This window comes from Rhinichthys klamathensis, unplaced genomic scaffold, assembly GCF_029890125.1.
Source record: "Rhinichthys klamathensis goyatoka isolate OS25496 unplaced genomic scaffold, OSU_Roscu_1.1 h1tg000097l_1, whole genome shotgun sequence".
Lineage (NCBI taxonomy): Eukaryota > Metazoa > Chordata > Actinopteri > Cypriniformes > Leuciscidae > Rhinichthys > Rhinichthys klamathensis.
This window is the reverse complement of record NW_026606636.1, coordinates 41,673-59,196: the sequence shown is the minus strand read 5'-3', so window position 1 is coordinate 59,196 and position 17,524 is coordinate 41,673. Positions and strand designations below refer to the sequence as shown.

Here is a 17,524-nt window from a genome sequence, read left to right as displayed (position 1 = left end):
GATTATAATGACAACTGCTTTACTATGAAGTTGTCACTGGTTTTAACAAAATCAGCTCTTACAAAAGTGAGTTTCACATTACTGAAAAGAGAAGAAACATCTTAATGAGTGGCTAAATCGATACAGCCGCCTGCATGAGGACTGTGGGAGTCAGTGAGGGATGAATTATTCTAATTCTCGGGAATACAAGGTGATTCAGGGATTTACATGAGGAATTACTCCATTAGCAACCCACAATATGAGCTAAATTGATCAATCACCAAAAATATAAATTCTGATAACATTATGAGAGAAGCAGATCAAAATTAAAGCCATTATTCAAACTGGAAATTCACTGGAGCGCAAGATTTGTTCAGTTTGGGGGTGTTTCTTACACAAAACGATCTAAGACTTCAGAAGATTATAGTTCACAAGATCATGCTTGATAGCCCAGATCTGTTTTTTTTTTTAATGGTGTAAACAGACAATATGACCAAAAATCTGATATTTTTAAGTCCAATCAATGATTGTCAGACTTAAAAAAAGCCAGATTTACTGTCCTATCTTTTGTTCACATCATGAAGCATTAAGCTTTTATTGAATTTTTTATTGAGTTTTTAATTCAATTTTTTTTTTTTTGCTTTAAGAAAACCTATTTAAATTAATAAAGAAAGAAAGGTCTGCACACAAAAATATTGCTGTAAATTTGATCGCAATCTATTCTAGAGCAGTGGTTCTCAACTGGTTTGACCATGGGACCCACATTTTAATTCTTTAAAATACCTTCAAAAATGATAAAAACTTTTATATTAGGATAAAAAAATAAAAATAAGGTGGAGGAGTCATCTTGCCCCAGGACGCATCTTACCCCACGTCACCCTACTTTTTGGTGATTTCATGATTTACTAATTGCAACATAACTATGACGAAGCATGCTTGTAATTTGACAGGACAGGAAATTTTTTTTTCCGAAACAAGTTATGAAAATATCGTTAGAATAATGACAATGACATATAGCCAGACAACATCTCATCTGACCACAGAATCAAGACAACGCGTTTTTTTCAGGCACTAAACTGCTTCTGACAGACGAGTCAACAGCTTTCAAAATAAAATTCTTGCATCTGAAAATCACAATTAAATTTGTGGTTGTTTCTTTGACTACTCACTCCGTGACCCGCCGTGCGACCCACCAATTGAGAAACACTGTTCTAGAGCATTAAACATTTTTAGAGCATTATTATTGCATGCAGTCCTTTTCTTTTTTATTATTATTAATTTGATTAATTTAACACACAATCTAAAAGGGTGTAGAGCGCTGTGTTTAAATTCGCTTCATCTGTTATTGATTTACTAAATTACACACAAAAAAGCCTTTTGTTAGAAAAAATTGTGAATTAGCAAGCTAGTACATCAGTACGGAGCCCTTAAAGGGACATGGTGGTGGAAAAAATATGAGATGGGAGGAAAAAATGTATTGCCCCGAGAAACTGCATTCGCTTGCCATGAACTCAAAGGTTTCGCGAGCGAAGGTTTCTCAAAACATCTGCGAGAGAACGCAAGTGCGTTCACATCTAGTTTTTCCTCCTGTCTCATATTTTTTTCTCCATCACAATGTCCCTTTATGGGCTCTGTACATTAGTAGAAATAGCACCTTGCTTACCTCATGGTGTACAGCAGGGTGCCGTCATCTTGGATACGCAGCAGTTTGTTGGGCATGGTCATGTTGTGTGCCACAGATTTCTTCCCGTTGTGAAAGAATGTGTCTGGAGTCCAGATCTTACTGGCCATCAGGTTGTTCAAACGCAGGATGTTCATTGGTCCCTCGAACTTCAGTCGTTCATCCTTCCAGCTCTGCCTGAAGAACACGTCGATGGTGTACTCCTGCCAAAAGATGAAATCACAGCACAGTTTAGAATAATACAAGGTTCTGTTAGATGTTTTCTGTCGCTAAGGGCTTGGATGGTGTTTTGTTTGTGATAATTGGATGCACAATACGCTCTTATACTGGTTGACTGGCAGTGAATTTGCTGTATACTCACAATTGTAGCAAACCAATCAATTGGATGAGCTTATAAAAGTCTGCATCGGGGTTTGTGTTCCTCTTGAATTGCATGCAATTTAAATTCAAGCATTTTCTTGTCCACAAAAGACTCAGTGTCTGTAGTGTAACATTTTCTTTATCCACTTATTGTTGCAGTGGTGGATAAACACAGTTTGCCAAATGATTTGCAAATGGAGTTTACTGCATTTGAGACTCGAACCCTGCTGAGGAGAGTCAATCGCTCAAACCTTTAACTAGGGCTGAGTGTGATCAGATCCCACTCTCGGCTCCAAGAGAGACTTGTGCTGCCCAGAGATATCATTACAAGCTCATCACGGATGGTAGAACAGGGAAAACGGTTAAAATACTTTAACGAAAGATTAGGAGTAGCTTTTGAAAAGGGGAAAAGGTGATGGAGTTCTAACTAACAACCAACAAGTTTCCTGTGACAAGCGGTTTGGCTACAGTAAACACGAAGCTGTGACGTGACAAAATCACAGCCAACCAGAGCGTAGTTGATGTTTAATATATTGCTATGTGGAGTGGAGTTTTGCACCAATAAGATTTCACAGTGGACGGGGCTACAAAACACTTCAACACTTTAAGCTCTAAGTTGTAAAAAAGTTTTTTAAAATGACATGTAATGAAAGACACGCTGCAAAAGACATGTCCGTCTAGCGCATATTTGCATAGAAAAACAATGGAAAAGCATGAAAATGCAAAAACTCGTTCTGTGTGAACGGACTCTGAGACCATAAAGCAGAATTCAAGATTAACAGAAATCCCAGACTAAAAAACAGTTCCAAAATGAGTAAATGTAGAGTGGAAGCGGTTCTAGGCCCAGTTTACAGCTGGTATTAAGATGCGTTTTGGTCATTTGGATCACAAGTAGACGAGGAAGACACATTCCCGTTTACACCTGGTGTCCCTATTGTCCACTTTCAACCACTTCTGTCCTGATTTCTTCGAGGGGAGGGACATGTATGGGTTTTTTCAGATCTTTCAATCTAATGGACGAAAAAAGATCATGCAATTTACATATGAACGCAATTTGCATAAAAACACAACACAAACACAAAGCAACGCAAGCAGCAGCTTTAGTTTCTGCTCTGACAGCCACAAGACCAGCCGAACACTGTGAGTGTGTGTTAGAAATCAGGAATGTTGAGAGAACATTGTGTTTGGTATGTTTTTCATCTTGAAACCAAACTTGGGTCTTCAGCCAACAGTTTAAATCCCGTCTGTCTAGATCTCTTCCCATAATGTTCACGCGTTAGCTCAGTAGGCAGAGAGTAGCGTCTTTTGTGGCTGTTTGAACACATTCGACCACATGAGCGTCTACACTACGAAAGCAATCCGGGCGCATGTGTTCACGACTTCATCTGGAAGTGGTCGAAAGTTGACAAGCTCAAAACATTTTAGACCCCGTTTACACCTGTATTTGCCGTCGTCCACTTGTGATCAAAACACATCTGAACACCAGGTGTAAACAGGGCAGACTCAAAACAACTCTAGAATAAAAGCAGATTCAAATGACAGCATTTTAAGAATAAAAGTAGCTTGACTGGAATCAGTTCCTGATTTAAAAGCAGTGCTAGACTAACTTAAATCAATTCTCCATTGAAAGTTCCAGACTATGGGTTCTCGTTTAAAGCAGTTTCAGACTGAAGTGCCTCACTGCAAGCAGTTCGACAGAAGCACTGCGCCAGAAGTTGTATTACTGCTCGACAGTGTCAGAACAACGCAGGGACTCCCGTCGCTGCAGGTGCTGGTTTTGATGGATGTACAGCTCGTCCTCTGGCACGTCTCTCAGATCGGGACGTTTCGTCCAGTCAGCACTCTGAGATGGTTATGACGGTCTAATTTCAGTCAAGGGGCTTGTATTGTCCCAGCTGAGGAGGTTTTATATGAACATCCATTAACAAGAGAAGAACCACGGAACCCCAGCACCACGCGAACCCTGCACTCGCATTATTACAGATACTCCCACAACATACATGCACGCACACACACATATCACGGAGTAAGGGAAATAAAGATAAGTAGGTGGTGAGGTCAGGAATGAGTGTTTATGAGATTGCCTCACAGGTGCTGAGTATGCATTTACATTGGATTATTCATAGATGCATCATTTATGAGAGAGTGTGTGTGTACAATACTGTTTATTAGTTTGGGGTCTATAAGATTTTCTAATGTTTTTTAAAAGAAGTCTCTAATGCTCACCCAGGATGCATTTATTTGATCAAAAATACAGTAAAAACTAAATATTCTTACAATTTAGAATAGATGTTTTGTATTTCAATATATTTTAAAAAGCTGAATTACAAAACATTAATTATTATTATCATTGTTGATGTAACGATCACCAGTGAGAGTGCCCGGGATAATCATCAGAGGGCACTCCAACCCGGACAATCACCACAACTACATTTCCCATAATCCTTTACCCAGACTAATCAGCCATGATCACATTCACCTGTGTCTCATTACCTTGATTAGCTCACCTCATATAAGCCTGGTTTTCACATTCATTCCCTGCGAAGTCTTGTTTAGTGTCTCTCCTGCATTTCCAAACGTTCTCTCTGTTCTTCCCGTGTTCTTGGTTTTTAATCTTTGCCTGTTTCTTGGACTCCCCTTTTTGCTTGTGTCCCATGCCTTTTTGTTTGTTTGTTTGGACTGCTTACTTTGTGTTTATGACCTCTTGCCTGTTATCTGTATTACGTCTTTGGATTACCCTTTCAAATAAATACTGCATTTGGATCCTCAACCTGTGTGTCTCAGAGCAGTACGTGACAGTTGAAAACAGATTTTTGTGGTAACTGTAAAATTCTGTAACAATTCTGGTTATTTAATAGTAGTGATCCTATCAATTATGCTTTTAAGGAAGCTATTGGTCTTCAGTGTGTAAACACAAAATAAAAACATAAAAACAATGCCATTTATTACAACAAAACCTAGATTTCCGTAAAAAATACAAATAAAATCACCAGCCATAAAGGGTCAGAACAACATAAGGTTGAGAAAACAATAAGCTAATCCTTATGTCTCACCAGTCTTAACTCTTTCCCTGCCATTGACGGAAATTTCCGACATAAATGAGACAACGCTTTACTCCATTGATGGATTTTTTCAGGTTTCTGTGTTTTCACTGTTATATGGTAGGGGGCGCTATTACACATCTTCTGAAAGAGTACTGAATCTCCCGATCAAAACACATGCGAAGAAGATGCAGAAACGAGCGAATTTTTCTCATATGAAAAATATGAGAGATCATCAACATTAAACAGCATATAAATCAAAACTCCCAAATATTACTGAATGAAATGTCGACACAGGACGAGCTACAGGATTGTGCAAGCATTAGGTGTGTTGATGGACTCAATCTACTCCATCTGTGTTTTGATTATCTTTCTGAATCCAGAGATATTCTTTGACAAAAACACGATTTTCTGAGCATTTTGCTCAAAATGTTTGTTTTTTTATATTTAATAACATAACTAAATAATAATATTTAAGAAGTAAATCAGCAATTGTTTTTCAGAGAAAGAATTGTTTCTCTGAAAAACAATGTTACAGCCATGTTTTTCTACTTATCTGTTTTATCTGTGTGGTCCCCCCCCACTGTCAATTTAACCAATAGTATTTTGACACCCCATGTTGGCGGAGAACACAGTGCAGCAACGGAAGCCAGCAATCGAACTGTTCTTTCTTTAATGTTGGTTAGTTTCGTTCTGTTAAGAGAATTAAATGTTAAACGTTTTCGTGCTATTAAGAAATATCGGTTGGTTTCATTCTGTAAAGAGATTTAAATGTTGGTTGGTTTTGTTCAAAGTGAGAGTAAGTGATTCTCAAAAAGTATTAATGAAAATGAAAATTTGAAAAATCTTTAACGTGAAAAAAAACAAACAGTATATATATTAAAAAAAATATTCTCAACCTTAAATGTGGTTGCATTTATAAGGGCAGCGTGGCAGTAGATATCAGTTTATCTGAATGTGGGCTGTCCTCGTCTCACCCCAGCAGTGTACAGAGGCTCCTGGGGCCGTAGGGGCCCAACAAATACTACTTCATCTCTAACCCCTCTCTCCACTTTCCTAGTTGTCCTTCCTTCAATCTCATTCGCCTCTCATTCCATACCATCTGCTCCATGGCTCAGAGGCACACTGCATTAATAGACAGGATGACCTTCTGCGCTGTTGTGTGTGTGTGTGTGTGTGTGTGTGTGTGCATCTTGGCTTTGCTTAGGCCAGATAGAGCAGCACCGGAGGCTCTGTGCAGAGCGGGTTTATCAGGATACAGAACCTCCCGTGTTCACCCTCATCCATCACGGCAGGACATCCCGTATGAGGATGATGTTGGTTTAAGATTCCCAGTGCTACCCGCAAGTCATATCTGTCACCGCACCTGCTGACAGAAGCTAATGATTATAAAGAGGAGGCATGATAGAAAAAGAAGAGGTTATGGATCCCATAAGAAAGAGAAATCACAAATTAAATCTCTGAACCCTATAAAGCCTACTGTATCATATTTGATACTCAAATTTATAAGGCCTCTAAATGATCAACATGATCAAAACTTTGCTGAAAAACCTGTTGCACACGATCTACATGCCTTCTGCTGTCTGAGTTTATACCTTTTCTTAGCAAGTAAAAGTACTTTTAGTATAATTGTAAAAACATACCGTTTCAGGTCATGTGTCTTTTTGTGGTGAAATCTTTACAGATTTTTATAAAGTGAACATACAAATAACTATTAACTTGTTAGTTATATTCCAAGATTCGATTTTCAAGATTTTCAACTTAGGTTTACTTGATTATCCATTATGGGTGTAACGGTACATGTATTCGTCCTGAACCATCACAGTACGGATATCATGGAGTATGGACGGCATACAGTCAGACGATGAAAATAGTCACAGGCGATCCACACTCCAATCCAGAAGGGGGCGTACGCGGTAATGCAACGTTGTTCGCTAACCCCCACAACAGGAAAAAAAGCAGAAGAAGAGACTATCTATGCACCTACAGGGTGCTTCTCATTTCAAATGTGTGCATCCTCGTTTCCTTTCCTCATTTCCTTTCCTTGCGTCTCAATCTCCATTTCAATCAAAATGCTGGAGAAACAATTGAGAAAGTATGAGATTGATGATTTCACTATTGGATGAGAAAACATTATACATCAAATTCTTCCAACACCCAGGGTTATTATAGTTAACTAAAACCATTAAAAAAACAACAATTTTCTTTACTTATAAAATAAATGTTAACAGAAATAATTTTTATTTTTTTATTTTTTTATAACTTGATCTACTAAAACTAAAAATGAACTAATAAAAATAACAAAAACACAACAAAACTACTAAAACTTTAACGAAAATGAAAATGTAAAAGGAAAATACCAAAATACAAAAAATACTGTAATTCAAAATAATAATAATAAAACTATTATAATTTCAATGAAACTAACACTGCCATACGTTTACTCTATATTTAGTAGAAGTACAGTAGATGTAGGAAAAGCATCTCCGACAATGTATACTTGAAAGAAAAATCTATCTAAAAATCAATTAAGTCTCCAAAAGCAACCTTTACACATTACCATTTTCCTCTGGGAATAGGTGGTTTACTGATGCCACCTGGAAAACCGTGATGTGCAGTTGACTCTGTGAATGCTATTTGTGTCACCCACAATTTAAACAGAATCACCCTGGTACTGCTTCACATATTCTAATAACCCCTGTCTAACCGATGTCAACCTGACTGCAAACATGCTAACGCTCAGCAGCCACACCTACCCGACCTCTTCAGCTCATTACCCACGAGTCTCTTCACTCAGCTGTTTACCTGAGTGTCACACGGTTCCCAACAGGGTCAGCTCTAATGATGAGGGTTAGCATGGCCACAGGGCATTGAGACACACACAGAGAGAGAGACAGGCATTCATTGTAAACCCACAGTGCAGGAAACTAAATCCACAGGCTTTTCTAAACAGCTCAAAGCTCTTGACGATAACAATATGACCTCTGACTTGAAGCGAAATTGCAAAACAACAAGCAAATGACACTGTCACTTTTTTTACCAGCTATTTACAAACTAAAGAATCAAAAACTTTTACATGTTTTATTGAACGCTGCACTCCAGTGCTGGGCCAGTGCTGCATCGTCACGAAAGTGCAAGAACACACAAAAGAGAACTCGATTCGCTCAGAAATCTGCGTCTCAGACAGGACGTGAAAACTGAATTGAGCTCTCTTTCACGTCTTCTTGCGCTTGGACAGACATATTCAAACAAAATTGTCAAAATGCCCATCTTGGCAAGTATCCTCGTATACATAGTCAGTTATGTCTTAAGTGAACGTAAACAATGGAGAAAGAAATGCACGTGTATCAGTATATTGGATCCGTGCAGGTCTTAAAGTGACAACAGCCTAATATCCCTGCCGCTGTCTGTGTTTTTTATTTTAATCAAACAACAGAAGACAAAGAAAAATTACTCCCTGCTCTTGACTAAATAACATTTGTAACTTTAATAAGGATTAATCTAGATGTTTCATGGATGATAAAAATATACACTCACCGGCCACTTTATTAGGTACACCTGTCCAACTGCTCGTTAACACTTAATTTCTAAGCAGCCAATCACATGGCGGCAACTCAGTGCATTTAGGCATGTAGACATGGTCAAGACAATCTCCTGCAGTTCAAACCGAGCATCAGTATGGGGAAGAAAGGTGATTTGAGTGACTTTGAACGTGGCATGATTGTTGGTGCCAGAAGGGCTGGTCTGAGTATTTCAGAAACTGCTAATCTACTGGGATTTTCACGCACAACCATCTCTAGGGTTTACAGAGAATGGACCGAAAAAGAAAAAACATCCAGTGAGCGGCAGTTCTGTGGGCGGAAATGCCTTGTTGATGCCAGAGGTCAGAGGAGAATGGCCAGACTGGTTCGAGCTGATAGAAGGGCAACAGTGACTGAAATAACCACTCGTTACAACCGAGGTATGCAGCAAAGCATTTGTGAAGCCACAACACGCACAACCTTGAGGCGGATGGGCTACAACAGCAGAAGACTCCACCGGGTACCACTCATCTCCACTACAAATAGGAAAAAGAGGCTACAATTTGCAAGAGCTCACCAAAAATGAACAGTTGAAGACTGGAAAAATGTTGCCTGGTCTGATGAGTCTCGATTTCTGTTGAGACATTCAGATGTTAGAGTCAGAATTTGGCGTAAACAGAATGAGAACATGGAACCATCATGCCTTGTTACCACTGTGCAGGCTGGTGGTGGTGGTGTAATGGTGTGGGGGATGTTTTCCTGGCACACTTTAGGCCCCTTAGTGCCAATTGGGCATCGTTTAAATGCCACGGCCTACCTGAGCATTGTTTCTGACCATGTCCATCCCTTTATGGCCACCATGTACCCATCCTCTGATGGCTACTTCCACCATGTCACAAAGCTCTAATCATTTCAAATTGGTTTCTTGAACATGACAATGAGTTCACTGTACTAAAATGGCCTCCACAGTCACCAGATCTCAACCCAATAGAGCATCTTTGGGATGTGGTGGAACGGGAGATTCGCATCATGGATGTGCAGCCGACAAATCTGCGGCAACTGTGTGATGCCATCATGTCAATATGGACCAAACTCCCTGAGGAATGCTTCCAGCACCTTGTTGAATCTATGCCACGAAGAATTGAGGCAGTTCTGAAGGCAAAAGGGGGTCCAACCCGTTACTAGCATGGGGTACCTAATAAAGTGGCCGGTGAGTGTACACTCACCGGCCACTTTATTAGGTACCCCATGCTAGTAACGGGTTGGACCCCCTTTTGCCTTCAGAACTGCCTCAATTCTTCGTGGCATAGATTCAACAAGGTGCTGGAAGCATTCCTCAGGGAGTTTGGTCCATATTGACATGATGGCATCACACAGTTGCCGCAGATTTGTCGGCTGCACATCCATGATGCGAATCTCCCGTTCAACCACATCCCAAAGATGCTCTTTTGGGTTGAGATCTGGTGACTGTGGAGGCCATTTTAGTACAGTGAACTCATTGTCATGTTCAAGAAACCAATTTGAAATGATTAGAGCTTTGTGACATGGTGGAAGTAGCCATCAGAGGATGGGTACATGGTGGCCATAAAGGGATGGACATGGTCAGAAACAATGCTCAGGTAGGCCGTGGCATTTAAACGATGCCCAATTGGCACTAAGGGGCCTAAAGTGTGCCAGGAAAACATCCCCCACACCATTACACCACCACCACCAGCCTGCACAGTGGTAACAAGGCATGATGGTTCCATGTTCTCATTCTGTTTACGCCAAATTCTGACTCTAACATCTGAATGTCTCAACAGAAATCGAGACTCATCAGACCAGGCAACATTTTTCCAGTCTTCAACTGTTCAATTTTGGTGAGCTCTTGCAAATTGTAGCCTCTTTTTCCTATTTGTAGTGGAGATGAGTGGTACCCGGTGGAGTCTTCTGCTGTTGTAGCCCATCCGCCTCAAGGTTGTGCGTGTTGTGGCTTCACAAATGCTTTGCTGCATACCTCGGTTGTAACGAGTGGTTATTTCAGTCACTGTTGCCCTTCTATCAGCTCGAACCAGTCTGGCCATTCTCCTCTGACCTCTGGCATCAACAAGGCATTTCCGCCCACAGAACTGCCGCTCACTGGATGTTTTTTCTTTTTCGGACCATTCTCTGTAAACCCTAGAGATGGTTGTGCGTGAAAATCCCAGTAGATTAGCAGTTTCTGAAATACTCAGACCAGCCCTTCTGGCACCAACAATCATGCCACGTTCAAAGTCACTCAAATCAACTTTCTTCCCCATACTGATGCTCGGTTTGAACTGCAGGAGATTGTCTTGACCATGTCTACATGCCTAAATGCACTGAGTTGCCGCCATGTGATTGGCTGCTTAGAAATTAAGTGTTAACGAGCAGTTGGACAGGTGTACCTAATAAAGTGGCCGGTGAGTGTATATGGCCAGTCAATTTTCTTAAAGGGGTCATATAATGGTACATGCACTTTTACAAGTTGATTGTACTGAAATGTGTGTTGGCAGTGCCTGTACACAACCATCATATAATGATAAAAATACATCCAGTGTTTTTGTTTTAATCTCCTTATATGTTTTCCCCTGCCTCAAATTGAGCCGTTCGATTTTGTGACGTCACTAAATTGGACGCCCCTCCCATGATTGTTGATTGACAGCAGCGTTTCGACACAGACCCGCCCTGAGCGAGCTGTCATCATAGTCCGTCATTGTTGATACGCTGGAGCAGAATGGCGTCTAAGCGATTGTGGTGTTCTGTTCTTGGGTGTAATAACGAACACAGAAGTCATTTTGATGTTCCTAAATCCGAACCGCTGAAGACGCAGTGGCTGAGTTTTGTTTTCGAAGGGAATATTCCCCACGAGCAACGTCAATGCGTTCATGTGTGTGCGAATCATTTCACACACCAGACTGCTTTATAAACGAGGAGGTATAAAGCTGGTTTTGCTAAGAAGCTGCTCCTGAAAAAAGAATCGGTACCAGCTATTCGTGTTCCTGATGCACCTCCAGAAGAAGTGAGTGTAAAGTTTTATTAACCTTTATATTAATCTTTGCAAATCGCGAAAAAAAGTTGTTCTTGACCATTAGCTGTAACATCAATCTGTCAACGAACTAACGTATACATCAGTAAACACATAGCGTTCGTATCTCACTACTGTACCCTGCCAGTGCATACAAAGATAGATAAAAGTGACATTACGTTAACCAACCATTCAGAAACGTCCTGTTCGAGCCTTAATTGTCGAACTTCTTTGCGGCCGTCATCTTGTTCTGGGTCCGACTCCGGTTCAAATTGATACGGTTGCACAGATGTGTCCTCAGAGACTCCCGCTGCCATTCTTTCTCCAAAATATAGCCTACCCTTAACTGTTGTCAAGGCAACACTCTACGTGCGTTGTGTCAAAACCACTGATCTATATAATGATTATATAGATCAGTGGTCAAAGCGCCTCAACGAACAGAGGGGCGGGTTGAGCAAAGCTCATTATCATTTAAAGGCATATGCACTGAAACGGCGTGCTGAAAACAGAGCTGTTTTTGACCAGGTAAAATAAGTGTTTTCTTACAATACTAATGAGAATTTTTAATAAAAGTATATTACAACGTTTTCATTTAGACCCTAAAGATTAATATTAACTAGTACAAAAATGGCATTATGACCCCTTTAAGTCTCTGAACATTGTCAGGTGTGGAAAAATGTTCGTTTTAGGCCCTGGCAACAACTGTGCATGGCATGATGAAAAATACATTATTCACATGAAAAAGAAACACTGCAATACTCTAAAGGGGAAAGAAATACAACTTTCAGTCAATTTATTTAATTAAAACTAACAAATTATAATTAAAACTAAAATTATAATTCAAATACAATGTAACGATCAATGAATTGTATCAATACATTTTTGCCATGAATGAAATATACAGTACACTATCGTTCAAAGGTTTTTTAAAAATATAATTTTGAAAGAAGTCTCTTCGGGTCACCAAAAAAATATCAAAAATACAGTAAAAATCAAAGATCAAAGCTGAATTTTCAGAATCATTACTCCAGTGTCACATGATCCTTCAGAAATCATTCTAATATGCTGATTTGCTGCTCAAGAAACATTTATGATTATTATTACTATCAATGTTGAAAACAGTTGTGCTGTTTAATATTTTTATGGAAACCGTGATGCATTTTTTTCCCAGGATTCTTCGATGAATAGAAAGTTCAAAAGAACATTGTTTATTGAAATAGAAATATGGTCTTTAAAAAAATTCTGATTGCCATCTTGGATTCACTTTTTTTACTGAACTTGTTGCAGTGAATTTTGGAATTGCCTTTTATGGAATAGACTTTGCATTAAAATTCTGTCTAAGTAAGCAGGTCACTAGGTTTTGGAGCAGAGCTGACATTGACGCTGATATGTGTATTTGCATGTTGAATTCACAAAGAAAGCGTAATACGGAGAACAGCTATGATTCAGTGAGGCAAAATGATTTCTTTTAAATAATTGATAGTGCAAAGATTTGTGAGCAGAATGAGGAAGGACTAACTGTTAGTACATAGAGAGGGAATCTATTTCAAAAGACGAGGACAGAAAAAAAATGACCGTCAACTGTCAGAGCACTTGAAAAGAAAAAAAGCGAGAAGGATGGTGTGGCAGAGGAGGATGATAAGCCCCGGGGAAATGTGGAGAGGCAAAGAAATGGAACAATTTGTCTTTGAAAATGAAAAAAATATATCAAAGACTTGGACATGCTCTCCCTCCTGCGAGACAGGGTCAGCATGCTAACGTGTGAAGGCAGAGTACAGACATCGCTATACAATGGATAATGCCATGCATTGTACGTTTCAACACAGAAGAACGCCTACTGTATGTCGTACATTGACTCTGAACAACTCAAGAGCGGAGGGTGAGTGAAAAGAAGGAAGAGTGCATGAGCAGAAGGAGAAGCAGACAGAAAGTGAGAGATAGAGGAATGGAAAGAGGAACAGCAGTTTGCTCTCTTGGGTCTGAGGAGCAGAAGGTGTAGCATCTGGGAGTAATCTCATAGACACAGGAGCTTTGAGGGTTGAGACGCTCACACTGAGACACTGGTGAGTGGACACATGGACGCACAGCACACACACAAATGTCCCATGGTTACCATAGTTTCCAACAAAATATCACAGTTACTGCCGTCCTTAAACAAGAAATTCAACAAAATGAGACAGTTTGCAATACACAGTTTTCGAGTATTCACACAGTTTGACAGAGAAGTCCTAAATTCCGAAGAAATGTCTTCGTAAATACATTTAAAAAAAGTTAATTTAATGATTTTAAAGATGTCAAGTGGTGTAATCAAGTAAAAAGCAATTGTAACTTTAAAACTAACGTGTTTCGTGCTATGAGTTAGACCAGGCACGTGCACAGGTAGGGCTCAACCTGTGCAGAGCACATGCCCTTTTTGCCGAAGTGCCCTTTTTTTTGGTGATGTTTTTTTATTTATTTTTTTATATATATAAATTAATGCTATTGGTCATCCTTTAAGTCTATCTGTTTTAAAAAATATTTAGCCAATGAAAGATCTTAAAAAGAGCTTCTGTAAATCTTGTTCGATCCTCAAACGGTCAGTAAAGCTGATAACTCCGCCCCCTCTATCGTGACTGAATGAACTGAAGCTCCGCAGCCGCCGCCGCACAGCAGACAGCAGCTGAACGAAGTTTTGCAAGGGTAAACAAAGATCTTGTTGTTTGAATAAGTACTAAACACGTTGTCTATAAAAGCTCATATTTTATTTATTTGATGTCTGACTAAGATATGTGGGACCTGAGAGAGAGGACTATATGCTAACATTTGCCATAGTCATAGCCAAATAGCCTACACTTAAATAGCCTGTGCATACAGCAGCATTTCATTTTTTATAAAATGCGATTTTGACCATTGTATTTTACAACAGGAGAAAAACTGAGCGCCTATATAGCTATAACAATCTAGTTGGTAAGCTGTTGATGAAAATGTAATGATGCCGCCGGCGCCGTTTCCCATCGGAGAATCATAAGCACATGTGCGCCCCCGCGCTGTTCGTACTGGAACTACACAAATCGACGAGTGATCCTCGTCACATATATTTCTAAGAAATGTGTTCTTTGATTTATGATTGCTGCTGATACACTTAATTTATTAACATTTAATCATGTTATGGTAATAATATTACATTATGGTTAATTCAAGGCTGTTAATATGGACGTATTCGCTGTCTAATTCTTGGATCTATAGTATTTATATACTCTCCGGTCGTCCTCACATTTATAAATGTAGTAAAACATGGAACTAAAAAAAAAAAACATTACAGAAGATCACTGTGAAATCTTCATATTTTATCATCCATAATGTAATTTGTGATTTCATTCATTCCCAGGCTTAATTTATTTGATCCAAAATAAGCAAAAACAGTAATATTGTGAAATATTTTTACAATTTAAAATAACTGTTTTCTATTTGAATATATTTTAAAATGAAATTTATTTCTGTGGTCAAAGCTGCCTGTCATGTGATCCTTCAGAAATGCTTTTCACTGCAACTGTACTTTTCACACTATTTTATCATTTTTTTATTGCTGGCTTATTTTATGGGAAGTGTAGTGAATAAGAGACCTTCAAGAGACCAACATTGGTCCTCCACAGTGTCAGGTTTTTGCCATCAACTGCAACTGTGGAGAGATCCTTTTCAAAAATGAGGTTAAGAACCAACCCCGAAGCCTTTGCTCAGAGGAGAGACTAGACCTTCTCCCCATAGCCATAAAGAGGGACATCACAGTGAAGTCATAAACATTCAAGCATGGCTCACAGAAGGTTGCTGTTGTAATATGGTTTAAAGAAGCCTTGGAGCCCTGTATATCTATATTATCTATTTTATTATTATTATGGTTGTTTATAATAGTGAATAAATCTAAAGCTTTTGAGACTATTATTTTTTTTGTATTGAATTTGTCATGAAGATGTGACCATTTCCTCCTTTTATGTAGGCTTACTAAATAATCTTGATATAAAAAAAGGGAGGGGGGTGCCCTTTTTCAGTTTCAGCACATGCCCCTCAAAAGGTCTGTGCACGGCCCTGAGTTAGACAGACGTCAGTCACCGAGCACCACAACCGAAACATCACCCACCTTTTACAGTTCCCCCTGAACCAAAACAACCAGCTTATGCTGCGTTCACACCATAACTGTAATTTGGAAGAGATGGAAACCCGTGATATTACACGGTTTGTGACTCAAATTTATATGTTTCAATGGCAAAACGGCGCCATCAACGGCGAAATGAATCTGCAGCAGTCAGGTAATACAGTGGTTATGTTCTTTATTATTGTAATGTTATGTGCTTTGAAACATAAGGTAGTTTAACGCAGTCTCTCGTCTCGTGACACTTTGCAGACTCTGCTGTGTGCGTTTTGGAGGAGGCATGGCATTGCTATTGTGTTTTGGAGGAGGCATGGCTTTGGAGACGCTCTGATGGGAGAGTGGGATCCAGGGTTCTCAAGTTTTATCAAAAGCTTGGAGTGAGATCACATGCGGTTAGGGGAGGAGCCCCAATGGAGCCCCGCCCCTGCCCATCCCCGCCCCCCAATTTTACCCATTGTTCATAATTAACCAGCACAAATTGAAATTATAACAATTGGTAAATCTGATAAATGACAGAGCAATTCATCACATCAAATATTCTACTCTTTAATGTTATATTTCAAAATTACAAAGATACAAAAAAAAAAAAAAAACAGATTGCTCCAAACAGTTTGGAAAAACAAATCTTTTTGCGTTTTGAATGTGTCTAGTCGAAATGGTATAATGATTGATTGTGTGGTCTGGGACATTGTGAACAAATGGACATATTAGAGTATTAATGTGTTTGTGTGTGTGTGTGTGTGTGTGTGTGTGTGTGTATACACAAATATCTTTTTGCTTTTTCCCTGACATCTTTGAAAAATACAAATGCAATGGCAATTATTAATGTATGTTTTGACAGCATATAAAATATTACACAGAGCACTAAATTATATATATTATAAATTATAATATATAATTTAAAATAAAATGAAGAAATACATCTTCATTCCGTCCCATACCATAACATTTCCCTTATAGTTCAGGTAATGTAAGCTAGCCAAACTGAGCCAAAGCTTCTGGCCTGGTTGCAAAGTTGTAGAGTTTTTGACTGCATCAATAAAAATGTACACGATGGGCTATATATTAAATGTTCTAGTCTAAAAATGTTAGACGAGCTTTCTTCCCTTCTCCATCACGATGTGTGTTCGCGCGATGTTGTTGGTTACTATAGTAACGAACGTACGGTGGCCGAGAATGTTCTTCCGTGTGTTCGCGCGTCTATGTTGCCTAACGAACGCAATCTGGCCGAGAGATACGTGCTGGCGGCAGGAAACTTCACTTTGTGTGCCTGCGCCTCGTATACAACATTATAAATAAAGCTTGCAGGACAACTTGGTTGGCGTTAACTTTTCAGCGTGAGAAATACACGGTATGGCGTGTGAGCGTGTGAACTGGTTGAATTGCGTGTGTCTCACGGCCAATGCGTGAGACTTGAGAACCCTGGTGGGATCTCATGCTTTCAAAGCTAACTTGCTATTGCTAGCTGCTCCGAAAATTGCCTAGCCTACCTAATAACAAAAAATGAGCATTACATCACTGACCTAAACACTACTGTGATATTTTACAGGTACATTTCTGCAATGGACAGCATGAGCAAGCCAAGCCAGACTAGTGCAGCTGCATGAATCGATTGTTCATTTGCTTTGTTAGTTTGTTTGCAGCTGAATCAAAGGTTCATTTAATTTAATGGCTTTCGATTAAAGTTCATTTGAAGCTCCAGGGTGGGCTGTTAAGAATGCGTGTAACGTACAATCACGTGCGAGAACAATCAGAGCGCATTGTTAGCGCACAACTAACATGCTTCATATT

General features: G+C 39.4%; 1 protein-coding gene across 2 annotated transcripts in view; it reads right to left on the bottom strand.

Moving 5' to 3' along the window:
- Positions 1-17,524, bottom strand: part of LOC130086542 (gamma-aminobutyric acid receptor subunit alpha-2-like) — an 82,825-nt gene that overhangs the window by 44,390 nt on the left and 20,911 nt on the right. For both annotated transcript variants that reach the window (XM_056252601.1, XM_056252602.1), the window contains exon 5: positions 1,643-1,863. In XM_056252601.1, the coding sequence (XP_056108576.1) occupies positions 1,643-1,863 (221 nt within the window). The remainder of the gene's footprint in view (positions 1-1,642; positions 1,864-17,524) is intronic.